A 19,744-nucleotide genomic window follows, 5' to 3' on the forward strand; every position below is an offset into this window, starting at 1 on the left:
ATGCACACCTAAAGCCAGGTAGCACAGATTTTCGTTCATCTCGCGTAGTTCCTGTTACACATTTGTCTGAACAGTCGCCTTCCACGGTGTCAGTTCTCTTTTCACATGTTTGTTTTGAAGCACTCAAAGTTGGAGATTGTATAAATATAGCTGGTTACACTTTGTGCATAAATTCACACAGATTTTGGGTCTGTCTAACACAAAAATCTTAATTGCTCTCAGAGTTAAGGATTTGTATTTATAATAGCCAGCTGAGACCTGAAATGTTTCATTAAACTTCAAAACTCTCTAAATACTACTTGAATATAGGAATTGGGTAGCACACTTCTAATTATTTGTGAATTCCCACTTTTTTGCCCAAGCACCTTTCTAAGCACATGCAATATGAAAGTTCAAGTTATATAGAGCAGTGGTGTTGCTCAGGCTAGGTTCTTAATAAACAGCTGTAGAAAGTGTGCAAGCTATGAAAAGAAAACTATTCTGTTCACCTATACTTCAGAAGTATTAGAGGAATTGAAGTTTTGTTGAATTACTGCTCTTAAATAATGACATTGTATTAATTTCTCTGTCCTTTCTAACTGAAGGAAAAAATGAAGAGAAGAAAATCAATTGTCTAAGGCTAAAATGGAGTCAGAAGTGCTGTTATTTTGCACACGTTGCTGTTTAAAGTACCTTTAATGCACTGCTTTTCAGTGACTGCTGTCACTTAAACCTTTAGGTCATCCTGCTCATCAAAAACATTGGGCTGTCTTTGAAGCAACTGTGCTGTGAACTGCTTGCTTTACAGCCTGCTGGGTGGAAGAAGTCATGTAAATAAGGGTTTCACATTAGTGATCTGTGACAGTTACAGATACCTGACTTTTCTAAGGAGAAGAGGCCAAATTTTCTTGAATTGGGTAGAATGCAGATTTTGGACTAAGCTTTACTTTGTCTTAGGTGCTGCTTGTCCATTCCTGGTACTGGCTTCTCAGGCACTCTTTTCCTTATGCCCCTTGTAGCTGTGTAGCTCTTTGTAGAGTTACGTCTGGGCAGAGCAACTCCCTGTCCTGGTGGGCAAGATGTCAGAGGAACTTAATTCAACCCAAAACTTTTTCCGTCGTGCCACTAGGGCCCTAAAACCTTAATAACCCCACAGCCCTGCAGTGGGAAAAGATGATGAGAAGTTAAAGGTTGCCATCTAATGGCGAACCTAGATACCATGGTTTTCGGGAGGTTTCTTCTGTTAGCTTTTCTTCTCCTCTGGCTACTTACCTGCAGGTCCTTTCTTCGTGAGGCACTAGAACGAGATTGACCTTTTATTCGGATGTTACCTGGGCTGATATTTGCTAATCTATTGATGACAACCTGTTACAACTGAATATGAAATCCCATCCTTTCAGGTTAATCACACTTTGATTTTTTTCCTGCTTTTTCTGTGAATTCAGATATAGATGAGTGTTCCTTTGAGAGAACCTGTGATCACACCTGCATCAACTACCCTGGAAGCTTTGAATGTCTCTGCTATAAAGGATACACTTTGTACGGACTGACGCACTGTGGAGGTTTGGAAACTGAGTCTTGCTTACCTGTTTGCTTGTTTACTATGTGGACTATTTACTGAGCCACACAATTTTTAGCTCAAGATTTTAGAACTGAAGATGATGAACCAATAAAGCTAAAATAACATCAGTTGAGTGTGACTAAAATTGCAGCATCTGAAATTTGTTGAAGTGTTCCCAGGAGAAAGAGCACCAATAAAATCCAGCAGGTCTAGGGAGGTTCTTCTCCCTCTGCTCTGCCCTAGTGAGATGACACCTGCAATACTGTGTGGGGTACCTTGTTCCCATCTTCTCTGCAGCTACTTCAGGTCTTCTGCCTTTGTGGTATAGCTGGAAAGAACTGCTGCAACGTTTGCTTACCCAGGAGAAGGATATTTTCCATGTGAATTATAGGGCAGCATTACCACAATGACCAGATTAGAGGTTCAGTTTCTACTTGATCAAGGCAGGAGAATTAAGCACTCAGATTATAGAGGTATCACAGTACAAGACTGCCTGCCACCAGTTTAACAGATTTGTCCAGGCCCTGAGCTTTGCCAGTTAGGCCTATCAGTAGTTTTAGTCAGGTCCTGAAAATTCATGTTTGCAGTGGAACAAATAACTTCTTGACAGGATCGATGTGGCACTGAGCAAAAGTCAAAACTAGAGAAAATGATATGAACCTTAAAAAGGATTTGGTGCAAGCTTGCCTCTTACTAGATGTTCCAGTGAGAAGGCCTTCAAACACTAGAATAGGCTTCCCAGGGAGATTGGATGAATCCCCATGCCTCAAGGTGTTTCAAAGAGACAGAGATGTGGTGCTGAGGGACATAGTTTAGCACCAAACTTGACAGAGTTAGAGAATGGTTGGATTCAAGGATCTTAAAGGTCTTTTCCAACCCAAGCCATTCAAAGTGTATAAATGCTGACTGCAAAGACGAAGAAGGTTATATTTCAAATTGACTAAATAGTTTTCTAATGTGCAGAAACTTCAAGATTTTACAAGGATGTCAGTGATAACAGCCAGGAATTGCTTTGCCCTCTCTCATATTTTTGCCTTTCATTTTTATTTCAGGAGTAGAAAACTAAATAAACTGCACTTCAGCTTCTGGGTTCTATCAAGTACATGGTTTCCTCCATCAGAATCATAGAATGGCTTAGCTGGGATTAGATCATCTCTAAGGCCATGGGCAGGGGCACCTCTCAACTAGACCAGGTTACTCAAGGCTCCATCCAACCTGGCCTTCAACATCTCTAGGGAGGGAACATCTATCACCTCCCTGGATAATTCATTCCAGACTCTTGCCAGCCTCGTAGTGAAGAATTTCTTCCTAAGATCCAATCTAAACCTATTCTCCTTCAATTTAAATCCATTTTTAACCTTGTCCTATGAGTGTACACTCTTGTACAAAATCCCTCTGCAGCCTTCCAGCAGGTTCTCTTCAGGTACTGGCAAGCAGCTATAAGGTCCCCCTGGAGTCGTCTCCAAGCTGAACAATCCTAGTTCCATGAGCCTATCCTGATAGCAGAGGTGTTCTCTGAAGATAAACTCTGTGAGTCAGTATGGAGAATTTACCTCCCTTGTATGCAAAAAGGAATCTAATGTGACAAATGGTTGTGACTTTCACAGTTATCCATACATACAATAGACATCACTGTCCAGATGCTGCAGAGACTTCCAGCAAGTGCTGTATCTTTGGGAGTACTTTGAAAATGTCAGCATATCTAGTCCTGGCAAGTAAATTCTATCATATGCTTATATCCTTCAAGGTATAGGAGCTATACATGTGTCCAGAGACAAATCAGTGCAGCATGCACCACAGCTGATTGACATGAGTATTGTCTGCTTTTATATATGTTTATATTGACTTAAATCTAACAGATACAATAGAAACAGACATCCTTAGTCGTGTAATACCTTAATGCTCAGTATACATCCGTACATATGGTTAATATCTTCTTAACTTTAATTACCTTTTCAGATATTGATGAATGCAGCATCAGCAATGGTAGTTGTGACTATGGGTGTCTTAATACAATGGGGAGCTACGAGTGTGTCTGTCCACCTGGAAAGAAATTGCATTGGAATAAAAAGGACTGCATTGGTAAGTGTGGGAGGCTGACTCAGAAGTGAGCATAGTGACACTCCTGTTCTCCAAGAGAGTGAAAAGGCATTTAGTTGTGTCTGATAAATGTGGCAGTTTAATAATATGGACCAGATCACACCTGATCTTATCAGGATTCATGGGCTAGGGTATAAGTGTATGTGGGTTAGAGAATGGGCATATGTTGGGGTTTATTCATTTGGGTGTTTTTTTTTTCCTTCATTTTAGAAGTTATCTTCTTTTTACTTTATTTATTTTATACTTTTGTCCTTTCCAGCTCTATGACCTCAGCAATAACTCCATTTCCCTCCAAAACTAATTTAGAATATTTAAAATATTGACTGTTTACAAGCAGGGTGTGATATTCAGGTTCATATCTACATTCACAGTATCATACCCATTTTTTCCAAGTTACCTCCAAAGCTATCCTTCTTAACATCAAGTGCTGACACTATGTCAAAAGTAGTAACTGCAAAGAGCACAAATCCTGACACCACTAAAAGTACAGCACTTGATATTAGTGACAGTTATTTCCTAGCAGATGTGAATTTCTGTATGCTTTAAGTAGATTACTTTTATTTTCTGGGCTCTCACATAAAGCACAGCGAATCTTGGCCATGGCTACAGCCATGCAAAGTATTTTCTGTGAGATTTCCATTCCATTTTCACATGTTTAATTGGAGTGCCATGCCTCATGTCTTTCAGAGGCAAATTTAGGTTGGGAGGCTGTTCTTTGTTTTTTACCACAAGTAACTTCTCATAAATAGATTTGGGGTGATGCCTAATAGCTAAATGGGAAGGAGACAGAATAAGAATGGTGGGGACCTTAAGGGAATCTCTGCACATACTGAAGCAGAGAACACCCTCACTGGCCTCTCAAATGATCATAAAGTTGTGGCATTTTTTCACTTACATGGGTACAGCAACATAGAAAGCACTTTAGAATCAAGTTGGGGTGGTAGGTGAAGATCTCAAGCTGGGTTTCAGCCTTTGCCACTGACCTTCTTCACAACCACAACTAAGTTCTTAATTCTTCCTGCTTACCTTTAGAATGTGCTACCTTCCGTGCTGTGTGGAGTACTGAGTGGTGTAGGAGTGAAAAACAGTTAACTCTGCTTCTCTAGTTATCCTTGCAATGTACCACTTAGTCCTCTGGAAAGGAGCTTGTAAATTAACAGCAGGGACCAACATTTTTTGAGGTTTGGTGTACAGACCATAGAAATGTTGTGCTATATTGCCTCTCAGCCTACCAAGAATGATGTTCTCATAATAAGAGACTGTACTGGGTTTTGTCTTCATTATTTGTAATAGTTGGAAGATGGAAAATAGAGCACCCTTGTCTGTTCATAGAATCATAGACTGATTTCTGTTGGAAAAGACCTTTAAGATCTTTGAATCCAACCATTGTCTAATGACCAAGTTTGGTGCTAAACCATATCACTTACCATCATTGATAGACATAGTTTTACTTGATTAATTTAATGTCATCTCCCTGCTAATCACCTGTCTTTATTACCAACATGTTTAGAGGGAACTGTGTTCTACCTTGTTGTGAAATGACAATAAAAAGGAGGAAAACTATATTTATTGATCCTGTTGTGTAACAGTGACACTGCAGTAGTGTTGTCTCCTCAGTCCAAAGAAAGGATTTCTTTTAAAATATCACTAAAGCAATATCAAAACACCTTAGGGGGAAGGTAAGTGGAGGATGATTTTCCCCATATTTGAGACGTGAATATCAGACGTGTTTAAGGGACTTGCATATATTTCTATTCAAGCAGCAGTGAGACCAGGAACATGAACCAGCTGGTGGCTGCTTGGAACCTTTCCTCTGCACTCAAGCCAAGCCAGGCAGAGCTCATTCCAGCTACCACATTTGAATTGCCCTGTGTCATCCCTTCAACTGCTGTCAAGAGCTTTATTGGGCTCTTCCCAAACCCTTTCAGACCCAAAACAGTGTGGCTGATACAGCTCTGATCTCCTCCTTACCTTGGTGTGTTGCAGTGGTGAGCTGACAGGTAGGAAAAACCACATTTGCAAGTAACACAGTCAGCCATGAGCAAAGCAAGAGTCAGCCAAGTCCATCTTACACAGTGAGCATGTTTGGAAGAAGTAGCAAGGAACAGTCAGAGAATCCTCTTTCCCTAATATGTGCTTACTCCAGAAATGCCTGGGCCTCTGGTTTTGCTTTGTTGCCACTTGTACCTTTTCTCATGACTGTGTGCAAGTGGCTGTGCAAGATTCTAGGTTGGGCAGGGTCTGATTTTTTTCATTTCTCTTTTTTCTTCCTTCTCTTCTCAGAGATGGTGAAATGTGTCCCAAATGCCAAACCAGCACCCAAGGCTCAGCTAGTCTGTAGCAAGGCAGGAGGCATAGAGAGCTGCTTCCTGTCGTGCCCATCTAATACTCTTTTTGTTCCAGGTTTGTATGTGTCCTTCTAAGTCTGGACTGTGACTTGATGATTTTTCTCTGCTAACATATTCATGATTCTTGATTCTTGCATTCAGTTTTTGTTATGGACAGCTGTAAATGATCAAAAACAAGTTAAAGAGGGCCAGACATGCACATCACTAAATACAAGAGCTGAGAGGTCTGGCCCTTTGTCTTCTAATTTGAAGTGTTCCTTGTGAGCGTGGGAGAGTTCTAACCGCAAACAGGGAGGCAAATCTACCTTAACCAGGATGTGTGGAGGGGCAGAGGTAATAGATCAAACTGTTATGTCAAAAGTGAGATGGAAAACTGGCAGCTAATTTCAGCTGATTTCAGTGAATCCCTGCTAATTTTTAGTACAGAGCTTTTCAGCTGGAGCCCCCTGTGCCTATCAGCTACAATTCAGTTTGTCTCAGGAGGCTGTATGGCAGAAAGGATTTCACAGTATTGGTTGCTGCACTTGCAGAGCTCTCATGAATTTTACTGGTGACCCTTCAGCTGAATGTTATTTATAGAAATTCAGGCATTTGATCTTCCTCCCTTCCGTTTTTGAGACATTTGCTACAAGTAATTTCATCTACACAGAGGAAGGCAAGGGGATTGCTACTGCTTTTTCTATGTGTTCTGGTTCTGACAGCATTCTTTTCCACAAGTGTCTCTCTCCATGTTATTCCTGGCATTAGATTTGGTAGAGGTGCTTATACTTTATTCTCAGTTTAGCAGAGCTTACTGGATCCATGCACTTCCCTAATTTGTGTGCACCAATACACAGTTTTAGCTGTGCAATATGTAAAGCCTCTTACAGTTCTAAGTATGTTCTTTTTTTATTCTGCCAATACATTATTTCAGAGTCTGAAGCTAAAATTACTATGGAAGTACATGGCCTCTTTTTTAAATCACAGAATAACAGAACCATTTTGGTTGGAAAAGACCTTTAAGATCATCGAGCCCAACCATTATCTAAGTCAATAAATTATAGACATGATCAAAGCACAAGGACTCTGCCACAGACAAACAGAAAACATTTTCTTCTTAGGCACTATGGAATTATTTACAGCTAACCTCATGCCAGTTTGTTTACAAAAAACAACATTTCAGTTCTGAAAGAAAAAAAACAACTTGTAGTCAACCAGCAAACATTAATGCTGGGGGTGACAAAGGGAGCAGATGCTTTGCGAAGCTGTTGCCACATGCTGACTCTGCATTCTGTCCCCTAGATTCGGAGAACAGCTACACGCTAAGCTGTGGCATCCCTGTCCAGCAAGGCAAGGCTCAGCAGAAACGCAATGCAACCCTGCCCAGCTGCACAGGTGGGTGCTCTCCTGAGCTTTGACGTTTAGGAGGTAGGTGCTCAAGGTCCCCTAGGAGTTGCAAAACACCCAGCTTTCAAGTTACACAAGGCCAGAATTAAGGTAGCCTGTGTCTCATCATGCACCTCTTCTGCTTTCTGCATCCTCTCCATCAGAGCTGGAGTGTTCTTAATTGCCCTCCAGTGTGGCATTGTATTGATAGGTCAGTACAGGAGCAGTGGAGGTTTGAGATGTACTCAGTAAGGACAATTATTTAGAATAATTCACTTTCCACAGTCCAGCAAGACAAGCATGAACATATCAAAATAACATTTCTTCCCAGACATGGAAGTGAGCCAAAGGGGCCCATCAGTGGCACAAGAGCAGAAAGCTGTGGTGGGTTCCAGCCCTCATCTGCAAAATACTTCCTTAGGAGTATGAATTCAAAGAAATAGCTCTTGAGACTTATGAGCACATGCTGTGTTTCATTCATCTTGTTTTGAGAAATGACTGGATTGTTTATGCAGAGGAACTCCAAAACATGTCTTAGAGCTGATACTGAGCTCAAAAAAAAAAATTCAGCTCAAAATGGTTAAAGTCAGCAACATTAGAATCAGTTTAGAGAGCATCCAGCAATGGGAAGTGGAATCCCACTTTGCATATCATTACCTGCTACTTCTGTCCAATTTGTCAGCTCCCCAACCATGTATTTCTTGTATGTTTGGAATGCATTAGGAGGTACAGTGCTGTGGAGCGAGGTAACAGCAGCAGATGTGTCTGCCTGTGGCTCAGGGGCAGGCTAACTCTGCAGTTCTGGTTCAGCAAAACTCTCCCAAGAGTAGAGGGACTCATGTTGTGGTGTTTAGCTGCAACCACCCTCCACCTGCTCCAAGGTCCCATGGGCAGCCTGCAGTGTTTGGCAGGTGATGGGATAGTTCCAGCCTTTTCCACCATGGGCCTTCTGAGGAAATCAGCCAGCAGCTACATTTTCTGAGCAGTGTAAGGCTGAATAACAACCTTTAAAGTCATAACTGCCTGAAGAATAAAGCTTGCAAGCCATAGACTGCAGTCAAACAAATACATTTCCTTTGGATGGTTTTCAACTGCCAACAGCACAACTGTGCTACATGAAGGCATTCCTAGTTGACATCAGCAAGAGTAGAACTACAGCCAAGTACAATGGGAAGTCACAGAGAATCACAGGAAAAAGGTAGGAATTAACCTTTTACACAGTAAGAGACAGATTCACCCAAATCCCAGCAAGACATGGAAGCTGCTGGCATGGAAGTGTATGCACAAAGCTTGTGCAATACCAGCAAATCCAATGATCTTTGTGGGCTCCAGGGTAAATGCTTATGCAGAAAAATGAACTTAGAGAAGTGGACCCTCTTGTACAAGGTGTGTCACTCCTGGGCTATCTCTCTTCTGCCTAAAGAAGACTTTTGAATCTGTTTTTAGAAAGAAGTTTCAGACTTCATTTCATCTGCATCCCAATGACAGCTTTTTCACTTTGCATCAACAGATTCCCTGGCCCCTCCAATCAAGCAGAAGGCTCGATTCAAAATTAAAGATGCAAAGTGCCATTTACGACCTCGCAGCAAAGATAAAATGAAAGATTCTGCAAAGCAAGCTGCTTTGGGTATGTAAACATGTAAATAGTATTCTAGGTTTTTGTTTGGTTGCTTGGTTGCTTGCATATTTTGTTTTCACACTGCAGATGGGAAAAGAAGCAATGTTTTTTATATTTGGATCAGAATTTAGGCTAAGGCCAAAGTTCGCACTCCAGATGAAAAGTGCCTTAGGTTTGGAACTCATAGCGCTGAAATGGGACCAGTTTCTCTGAAAATATCTTTGTTCAAGAGTACATGAGTTTGGAATTGAATCACAGAATGTCAGGGGCTGGAAGGGACCTTGAAAGGTCATCCAGTTCAAACCCGCTGCAGAGATCACCTCTACCAGATCACACAGGAACACACACAGGCAGGTCTTGAATATCTCCAGCGAGGGAGACTCCACAGCCTCGCTGGGCAGCCTGTTCCAGTGTTGTCACCCTCACAGTGAAGGAACTCCTTCTCATGTTTACATGAAATTTCCTGTGCCTCAACTTCCACCCACTGCCCCTTGTCCTGTCTTTGGGCATCACATAGGCATTGAGCTGATCCTTTTTCTGGTATTGCTAATAGCAGAAATATCCTGAATCAAAAATCTATGGCCAGTGTGAAGGTAAATCAAACAATGTCATTTTTCTTTCATTTAGTTTTCCCAAATGAGATTTACAAAAGCAATTATTTATTCACTTTATGCTGGATTAGTATCCTCTTGCAAGTCACCATCTATGGAGGCATTTAAGACATGTAGATGTTTTTAAAGACATGGTGCTTGTAAACATGGTTTAGTGGTGGAATTGGAAGTGTTAGGTTGGATTCAATGATTTCCCTTCACATAAATCCTCCCAGCATGTTCTTATAATCCCCCAATCAAAGATTATTAAAACCTTTGATATCTGCTGATTGTCACTGCACAAAGAGATGGAATCCCAGATGGAAGTTTCTAGAGCCCAGGCTTGCCACTCTCATGAATTTATGAAAATGGACTCTTGCTTTGGTTAACCATCAAACAACTGCACATAATATGGCTGGTCTGTGATGGGTTAACACTGAAGCAAGAGAACATAACACACACGAAAAACATTCTGGGTTGAGCTAGAGTTGAAATAAAATGCTTTGCTACAAAAAAATGGGATAATACAATGCTTGGTTACCTCAGCCTATTTGCAGAAAAAGCACAGCCAAATGCAGAAGCCAGCATGCTAACCAGCTCCCACCCCTCCCCATCCCACCACTGTTCCAGCAGAAGGACACACACCCCGAACCTGGAAACTGAAAGCAGCAACTGGGATAGGAAACATCTCATGTTACAATCTGAGTTAGTAGCCACACAAGACTTTGCTCCAGCCAGCACTCTCCCCTTGAAGCTGCCATGATGTGTACGAATAGCAGCAGGTCCAACTCAACCCATGACATGGTCTCAACTAATGTCTGTGGAGAGCTAATCCTTCTGCAGAAAAGAGACAGGCAATTAGAGGTATCACTGTGCATCACCACATTGTATCTTCATTTCCTGTATTCACTAGAAAAATGAGCCAACCCAAAACTGTACAGAGAGGGGAGTGCCTAACAGTGCATGTGAAATGTTATGAAGCCTGTCACTGATAAGTCACTTCCTCCTTTGAGACTTGATTTCTTTTCTGTGTTGCTTTTCTTCTGGAAAGGAGGCCAATTCCCTTGTACAGACAACTGCCAGGTGACCTTTGTGAATCTCAAGTGTGATTCCTCTAAGAAAAAGCGCCGAGGCCGCAAGTCACCATCGAAAGAAGTATCCCATATCACCGCAGAGTTCGAGGTGGAGATGAAATCAGAAGAAGTCTCAGGTTTGTGGAAGATCTGTTTGTGGAAACAAAGCAGAATTAGTTTCTTCAGTGCATTGTTAGAATCAATTTGATACTATTTCATCAAGCTGCTATGCAAAGCACTTAGCACAAGCCACAATCGATAGCCTTTCTAAGCTCAGGTTTCAGATTTAATTGAAAGGAATCAGATATGAATTTAAGCCAAAGGAGCAAAGACTGAACTTGCAGCAAAACTCCTTAAAGCCTGGAGTTAAGTCATGGACTTTAACAACCTGATTTCTTTAAACAGCAGAAGTGCCAAATGATGCACAGAGAATATAAAGATTAGGTAGAAGTTCTGCAATGAAGTATCTTCCAAAATGTGAGTTGCTCAAACTTCAATCTGAGAATCAAACATTTTTGTCACAATCTGGAGAATTTGTGGGTTTGCAACACAAATATTATGCTATTAAATCCAGCCATAGGAAATGTGGGATGAATTCTGTAGACACATCAGTTCTCAAAGGCAGGTTTCTTAACCCTAAGGAGTACCTCACTATCCAAGTGTGCCACTCAGATGTTTTGGTCAGAAAAGTGGAAATGATCTCTAATCAACTCAGAAAAGCATAGGCAGAGAAAATTCAGAAGCATTAGTGGCAGCAGACTGACACACACCTGAAAGTACAAAGCAGTGAGACTGATTCTTCCTGCAGCCCTCTCTCTGTGCATTCAGTATAACCAGATCTTTTCATGCTGGAGATAGGATGTCCTCACTCACTGTGTACTTCTGAACTGTGAAAGCGTTTGATGGACCTCAGTGTATTGTCTTATCCCTTTCAGAGGCCTGATTTTGAATGCAGTGAGGTGCTTCTAAAATGTGTATGGAGAAGACAGTGAAGCAAACAGGTGTCACAGTGCAATGCAGGCTGAGCTTTTTGTTAAGCACCTCTTTTTAAACATGAATCTCAATTGCTTCTAGTTTTGTTATCATTTCCCATCTAGACACCTGTAACATTGACTGTGTTCGGAAAAGGATGGAGCAGAAGCTGCAAACTGCAATCAAAACATTGAGGAAATCTATTAATAAACAGCAATTTTACATTCAGTTTTCTGGGACAGAATATGAAGTGGCTCAGAAGCCAGCTAAAGCTACTGAAGGGCATGAAGCTTGCAGTACAGGGCAAGTGCTGCAGGATGGAAAATGTGGTAAGTCTCAACAATTCTATTCAGCTGTATCACCCCAAGCAATCCAAAACTAACTCATCCCTGGTAAGACAGGCAGGAAATCTATGAGGCAGTGGACAATGTGGGTCAGTATTACTCAGCATATGTGCATGGACAACTGACAGTTCATTAGAATGTGAAAGGGATTCATTAAAGTGTTACAGGAGAAGTCAAAAAGCATACATATGCATCCAGTCCCATGCTGTCAGTTGGTAAGTACCAAGGCCTGCCATGAGGCAATGTTCACAATTACTTCCCAATTGCCCCCAGAATCTTAGAAAAATGTAATTACAGCTCTGTAAGCAATAACATGGTGTTTGCCTAGATGCTGTGTGGTTAGTGTTGTATCACCTCTCTCACTCTCCTCACCACCAAATAAGCCATGCCCCATGGATCTATTTATATTTAACACTCAAGAGGTCAGATGAAAAAAAAGAATCTGTAGAAATCTATTTCAATCTTGTGTCAAACACCTCATTTCTTCCAGTCTTTTCTCATTATATCAGGCTCTAGTGCTTTACTGAGGGCACGGTGCCAGCAGAGGGCAAGGTGCCAGCAGAAACCTACTCACAGCAGTTTTCAGCGCTGCAGACTCCAGCCTCTTTTAGGCACGAAGAGATTTACAAGCAAAATATATCATTAAGTGCAGACCTGAAAAGTGCCTCTAATGAGTTGGCTCAGAGACTGTTAGAGGCAGAGTGATTTAGAAACTGCTTTAGAAGTTTGTTGCTATTAGTGTCTAAAATCCCTTACATTTTATCCTACCTATACCCATCAGAGAAAAACATTTAATGCAGTTATGTCCCCTGTTGCAGCAAGAAGATCATGTTTTTTTCCTGTCTGTATTTAAAATGCTTTCCAGTTAGGGTATTTGAGTGTTAAGAGACATAAAATATTACATGGCATGCATTGCCCTCAGAGAAATCTCTAGAACTGATCTCAGGAGACAGGCTTTTGGTAATCTGCCATAAAACCAACATGTAAATGCACCTAAAAATTCACCCAAAAATGTAACATTTCACCTCATTTCCTGCATGTTATGCACATCTGTTTTAATTAAAGTGCAATATACTGTTTTGAGAGCACATTAGCTTTATTAACATCTCTCTGATAAACAGTGCAATACAATGCTGTTTCATCGCTTGAACAATAGAAGAAGGACCTCACCCCGATGTAAACTGATGTAGACTGCAGTGGAGATTGTTTACATCAGGGCAGGCTCCTGGGCTAACATATGTGATACATAGACTACTGTAACACTGAGACCAAAGAGATGTGCCTTCCCTATATGTTTGCTCTAAAGGCAAAGAGTGTGATCAAAATGAAAACCCTAATGTAGATTCCCCTTTTCTTTTCTCAGTTACCTGCAGCACGGGCACTTTTTATAGCGGAGAACAAAATCAGTGCGTTCCCTGCTCACCGGGAACATACCAAGACACAGAAGGTCAGCTCAGCTGTGAGCCTTGCCCAAGTAACGATGGACAGGGAGTAGCAGGCGCCCGGAACATGTCAGAATGTGGAGGCAAGTTTACTTTGATTATAGAAGGATTAGGTCTTGCCATGTAGCCTGTGAGACGTGGAAGCTAAAAGAGAGGAGAACCTTCCACACTTGTGTCTTGTAAAGGTAACAGAAGAAATCCCTGTGTACTTAAAAGCAATAAACAAACTGTTTTGGCTTGTTCCATCCATTGACATTGCTGACAAGACGATGAGACCTGCTACAGCAATGCAAGTTATGGTATGGAAAGGAACAAGCCAAGCAAAGCACTTTGCTGTAAGTCAGGCATGGAATCTGGACATACCTCGACTTGTATGGACTCACCAGGTATATTGTGAGCCAAAGGTATGGATTACTTTGGACTGTTACTGGTGAGTTGAATGATTTAACGTTTTGCATGAGCTATAGTTTACCTGATCGACACAGCAGCAGTCACAATTCTGAGGCAGTTCTGCTGCAGGGAGCTATAGCCTGGACCCGGAGCTAACAACTGCAAGTTTCAGCTCTGCTTTTGGCAAGTGATACAGCAGGTCTGACTCAGCTTCATTAGACATACATTAGATTATAATGATGATAATACCTGGTTTCAGAGGAGAGCTGTGCTTCTAACTGTAACTTGATCAAGATAAGGCTTTAATATACAACTGCTGTTTATTTTTTTAACCTTATTTCATTACAGATGGGCATAAGATTGTTGATAGCAGGTACATGATTTGACTTTGAAGGAAATCTACCCTGCCTGCTACACAAGTTCTAACTTTAAAACTCATCCATGTCGTTTCCATTAGTGCTCTCTTTAAGAATATCTGGAGTGAATGCACAATGAATGCCACTTGACAAACTGCCACTTTTCCCCCATCCTCTGAATACAAAATAACTGTGGTGCCTCCAGTCCAAACATAGAGTAGATTTTGCTGATTTTATGATATTAAGGAACTATCACAGGAAAACTCTCAAAATGCTTGTGTATCTTTGATTTCTATTTATCCAAAATCCAACACATGTGGATTATCAAAATAAAACCTGAGCTATAGTGCACTGATAAAAGCAGCTTAACTAGAGGGGAAAAGGCTCTTTTGCTTCAAGGCTTGCATTTGAATTATTCTTCTGCACAAAACCAGAAAAAAACCTGCGTGATTATTTTTGCAGAGTGGATCTGCCTCACAATGTTTGTTGGCAGGTTGTAACAGTCTGTTTTTCTGCTCAGCTCTCTTTGTCTTGGTGCCAGGTGTTTTAAGTTGAAGGGAGGATCGCTAGCTATGAGTGCATTTTACACTTGGTCCAGAAAAGTCATCTCACTAATACAGATGGTTGGTTTTCATTTCTAGGGCAGTGTTCTCCTGGGCACTATTCTTCAGATGGTTTTAAACCTTGCAGAGTCTGTCCTCTTGGTACATACCAGCCTGAAGCAGGAAGGACTCTCTGCTTTCCATGTGGCGGTGGGCTTGTGACCAAGCACGAAGGCGCCGTTTCCTTTCAGGACTGCGAAACAAAAGGTGAATTTAACATCTTACTGCAGCTCATAGTCTTGCTCCTTGTCCTGTTGTTTGTCTTTGATGTCCAGGGATTTCAAATGGCTCCAGAACATACTCACATCATATAGAAAGACAATGTGCAATTAAATTAAGTGGTCAAGAAATCTGTAAAAAAGGAATTTCCTGAGTTTGCAGAGGCTGGAGAGGCTTTATGGTTTTCTCTGGAATTCACCTCAGGCAGGTAAAGAGTCAGCACTGCAGCTTCTAAGTGAATCAGCCACAATGCGTGTCAAGAAAGAATTAAAACTTGCACTAGACAGTGCTTTGGCTAAACACTGCAGAAATAATATGCAAAGTTAAGGATTGACTCTTCATGGGCTAGGCAGAAACTGTAAAGGTTCAACACATTGTGTGTGTCGTAATATCAACTTCCACTGCAAGTGGTATAGTTACTGGAAGAACAGGCCAGCCCTGGCAAACAGATACTAACAGAAACATCTCTCCTACTGTTATGAAAGGCATTTTCATTGTGGAGATAGATATGCATCAGCTTTGCTGGTTTGCACACTCATTGGAAAATGCTGCATTAAATACAGTGAGAGACACATGTAGTGTGTGCTGTTAGCCCATAAGGGTTTATTAGCTCTAACCCTTGGGTCATAATTCTAGTGAGAAAATCCTTTGTAATGGGAAATGAGGTCTTTTTGGCCTTTTATGGCCTAATAAATATATTGCAAAACAAAGATCAGGAGGGTGTGTCCAGGGTAAAGTTCTCTCTACACTGTAAATAATTATACTTTCTGATTATAAGACACCTCATGCCTTACAGTTCATTGTTCTCCTGGACACTACTACAACTCCACAACACACAGATGTATCCGATGCCCTGTGGGAACATACCAGCCCGAGTTTGGTCAAAACTACTGCATCACCTGCCCTGGGAACACAAGTACAGATTTTGATGGCTCCACTAATGTTACACACTGCAAAAGTAAGTTGCATTTATGTTATTTGTGAGATGAAACATATCTTCAGATCTGAACTGCAGCTTGAAAGTTCCCTCTGTCAGGCTAGACTGTCCTCTGTGTCCTAGCCAGTGTACACCTACTGCCAGAGGTAACAGTAAAAATTGGGAAAACAAATACACAATCGTAAAGAACAGCAACAAAAGGAAAAGGACCACTTGATACACAGCATTGTTTCAGCTTTAATGTAACTTGGCAGAATGCCAGCTACAAGTCAAAGCTAAGAAACTTTTGGTTTCCCAGGTCCTGTAGGTTGCCTTGCAGCAATGCATTTTCATCCATGTCTCTGCAGAGCCTGCTGTCTTCTATCAGAGTAACTGCCATTTGATGATAATCTGAAATACTGAGAGATGGGCATGCATAATGCCCTTGCCAGGTAACCACAGAATCACACAATGTCAGGGGCTAGAAGGGACCTCCAAAGCTCATCCAGTCCAACCCTCCTGCAGGGCAGGATCACCTATACCAGATCACACAGGAACACATCTAGGCAGGTTTTGAATACCTCCAGAGAGGGAGACCCCACAAACCCCTTGGGCAGCCTGTTCCAGAGTTCTGTCATGCTCACAGTGAAGAAATTCCCCCTCATGTTTCCATGAAATTTCTCATGCTCAACTTCCACCTACTGCCACTTGTCCTGCCATTGTAATCTCTCACAACAGTGAAATCTTACAGGCTGTTATGCAGTACTCAGCCTCATGCCTGCAATTACCATTTTAAATATCCCCCAAAGGATTCCAGTGCAGTTTTATTCGAGCCATGAATGCCTGATTCTTTTAGGCAAGCAATTTTTTTTTTCATCTGTAGCATGCTAATTTAAGAGAACATCTCTTAGGTCATGTCATCTAAATTAGCTATTAATGTGCAAATCTTGTTCTTGACAGAACAGGAGTCTCAGACTGCACCAGGGCAGGTTTAGGCTGGATGTTAGGAAGAAGTTCTTCACAGAAAGAGTGATTGGCATTGGAATGGGCTGCCCAGGGAGATGGTGGAGTCACCATCCCTGGAGGTGTTTAAAAGGAGACTGGATGAGGCACTTAGTGCCATGGTTTAGTTAATTAGCAGGGTTAGGTGATAGATTGGTTCTTTCCAACCTGGTTAATTCTGTGATTTTATTCTGATTATGTGCCATGAGTCATGGAAGTCCTTCATAACTTCTCCTTTAATTCAAATACATTAGGTATTTATAAGGAACCTGAAGAAGTTTGATGATTTTCCTATGAAATAAAACTACCCTTGTCACTTTACTGTCTTAGATGTTCCCTGTTTTCAAGCATTTTCTGACTTTGCATGTTTGAGGCTTGGATTAAGCAAAATATTCTAGTTTTCTTGGGTGAGTAGACCTGGAGAGTCCAAGCTCAAGCAACTTACTGAATGAGGCTTTTGTGAGGCTTCCAACCTGATTGATTCTATGATTCTATGATCTTGATAACCCATGGATGGTAAGTATGAGTTCAGTATGAGTTTGGAAAACTCAGAGAGCAAAACTGATCCATCAGTGAGGATTCTTAATCAGCTAGTTCAATCTACAATAAAGCAAGGCAGATCTGTAATCAAGATCAAGTTGGCTATTAGGATCATCAGACTCATTCTACAGCAAGTTAAAAGCCAAGTGAAGTTAAACCAAAATACTTTCTGCACGTCAGCATGGTCTCAGTGGTAACCAGTGTGAGTACCTCCACAATGGGATCATGTTTATTTACCTATGTCCACTTAATAAAGCCACCTGGATGAAGTACTGAATCAGTTTATGCACCAGAGATTAAGGTTCTGCAGATGATCTGGAGCAGCCCTGCAGATGAAGTATTCTTTTAAAGACCTTCCATGCTAAAAAAAGAGGCAGCTGGAGAGTGTGTGTATTTCTATAGCCACAGGAGGAGTTTAGCCTTGCTAGATCTAGAAAAACACCTCAGATTAGCTAACAGGCTAACACAAATGCTAATTTCTGTTTCTACACAGACCAGCACTGTGGAGGAGAACTTGGGGATTACACTGGCTACATTGAATCACCCAACTATCCTGGAGACTACCCAGCCAATGTCGAATGCATTTGGAATATAAATCCACCCCCAAAGAGGAGAATACTTATCGTTGTACCCGAGATATTCCTCCCAATTGAAGATGAATGTGGTGATGTTTTGGTAATGAGAAAAAGTGGTAAGTGGCCAGACAGGGCTTATACAAATATTTATTACAAACTGGCAGAGTGGAAAGTTCCTTTTGAAGGGACAACTCCCTTCATCCACCTGGTGTTTCTAGAAGGATTGTTCAGTGAACCAGCACAGCAAGTTATAACAGAACACCGTACCAGTAACAATCAACAGAGTGATAGTAATTATTTAAGTGACTTGGCTGAATCACAAAAGAGTTAACAGGCTTCTGTCTGGCCCAGTTACCACGTGGTAACACTCTAGAAGTCAACAGAGTGCTAAGTTGTATTGGCAGAGCTGTCTCCTGTCATCTGTGTGTCATCAGCTGTGCACTCACCCTTTGCACGAGTGTATAGATTGCAGTTATTGCTGAATCTGGGCAGTGACATGGGTCAATATCCCTGACTCCCTCAAGAAACCCACCCTTTTCCCAAATTCATTGGGGGTGGGGGAGAGGAATATGTTTTGTCTTTGATTATGAAGTCAACTCAACTTCCAAAGTTAAGACACCAACGAGATGCAGTCCTCCTGCAGTTCTATGTAGGTACCCAGCTTTGGGTCTCTGTTGCTAAATCTCCAAGAAGCATCAAACCTGAAAGGCACAATTGTTCCTCTGGAGCTTTGTTTGTGCCAGCGTGGTTTACTTGACAAAGCAGTCTATTCCGTCTGCTAAAACAATTTTCACAACTTCTTTATTCCTAAGGGCTTGTGTTGACATCTCTGCATATCAGACAAAGCCTGCTTCTTGATGCAGGACAAAAGGGCTCCCATTAGCTTTGTAGAAAAACTTAGTTCTCTTTATATACAGCTGAAGACTACATCCTTTCTGTCATCAAAAACAAACCCTTCTGCTCTCAGGTTGATGCTGAGAATCATCTTGTCAATTTGACATTTCTAACCTCTAGCTCAGGAAGGGTGCAAAAAATATTTTATAATGATTATCTCTTCATTTAACCTTCTTTCTAGCTTCTCCTACTTCAATTACTACATACGAAACTTGTCAGACTTATGAGAGACCTATTGCATTTACCTCAAGATCAAGAAAGCTCTGGATTCAGTTCAAGTCAAATGAAGGAAACAGTGGCAAAGGATTTCAGGTCCCCTATGTGACTTACGATGGTGAGAATGGGATTGTTTTCCAGCTTTGTGTTGTAGCTGGATTACATAAAATTGTCCTTTAGAATCAGTCTTACACCGATAACAGAGAGTGAAGAACGAGGCAATACCTGATGTCACTCATTTTTAGCCTGGTCAATCACTTTAAAACCAGTTGCAAAGATTTTGAAGTATTACTTAGTTTTATGTCTGTGACTTTTTTCTAGTCCTTTAAGGACAAGTTCTACATAATTGTTTAATCCTTATTCCACCAAACTCATTTTAATTGTCATTTATCATGTGCTTAAAGAGAATACCATTAATTGCTGCACATTTTAGGGAACCCCTTCACCAAGTGCTACTGGTAACCCACAAAATTGTGAAAATGAGCAATGAATAAAATCACAACTCTGACAGAGAAAAACAATGATGCAACAAGAAAGATCCTTTCATAAAGCCACTGTTTAAAACGCTCTGGCTTTGTCATATAGGCTATGCATTGAACTGTCTATTTTAGACTTTGGGGTTATTCCTCTTGCAATGAAATC

The 19,744-nt window shown here is 41.2% G+C and overlaps 1 protein-coding gene across 2 annotated transcripts in view; it reads left to right on the top strand.

Annotated features, from left to right (window-relative positions):
- The window catches only part of SCUBE1 (signal peptide, CUB domain and EGF like domain containing 1), a 159,580-nt gene that overhangs the window by 136,416 nt on the left and 3,420 nt on the right, over nucleotides 1-19,744 (top strand). For both annotated transcript variants that reach the window (XM_064166000.1, XM_064166001.1), the window contains 12 exons: nucleotides 1,425-1,541; nucleotides 3,500-3,622; nucleotides 5,924-6,043; nucleotides 7,270-7,362; nucleotides 8,864-8,980; nucleotides 10,613-10,771; nucleotides 11,732-11,935; nucleotides 13,314-13,475; nucleotides 14,780-14,947; nucleotides 15,756-15,917; nucleotides 17,911-18,108; nucleotides 19,068-19,220. In XM_064166000.1, coding sequence (XP_064022070.1) covers nucleotides 1,425-1,541; nucleotides 3,500-3,622; nucleotides 5,924-6,043; nucleotides 7,270-7,362; nucleotides 8,864-8,980; nucleotides 10,613-10,771; nucleotides 11,732-11,935; nucleotides 13,314-13,475; nucleotides 14,780-14,947; nucleotides 15,756-15,917; nucleotides 17,911-18,108; nucleotides 19,068-19,220 — 1,776 coding nt within the window. The remainder of the gene's footprint in view (nucleotides 1-1,424; nucleotides 1,542-3,499; nucleotides 3,623-5,923; nucleotides 6,044-7,269; nucleotides 7,363-8,863; nucleotides 8,981-10,612; nucleotides 10,772-11,731; nucleotides 11,936-13,313; nucleotides 13,476-14,779; nucleotides 14,948-15,755; nucleotides 15,918-17,910; nucleotides 18,109-19,067; nucleotides 19,221-19,744) is intronic.

The sequence above is a fragment of the Pogoniulus pusillus genome, chromosome 27, assembly GCF_015220805.1.
Source record: "Pogoniulus pusillus isolate bPogPus1 chromosome 27, bPogPus1.pri, whole genome shotgun sequence".
Lineage (NCBI taxonomy): Eukaryota > Metazoa > Chordata > Aves > Piciformes > Lybiidae > Pogoniulus > Pogoniulus pusillus.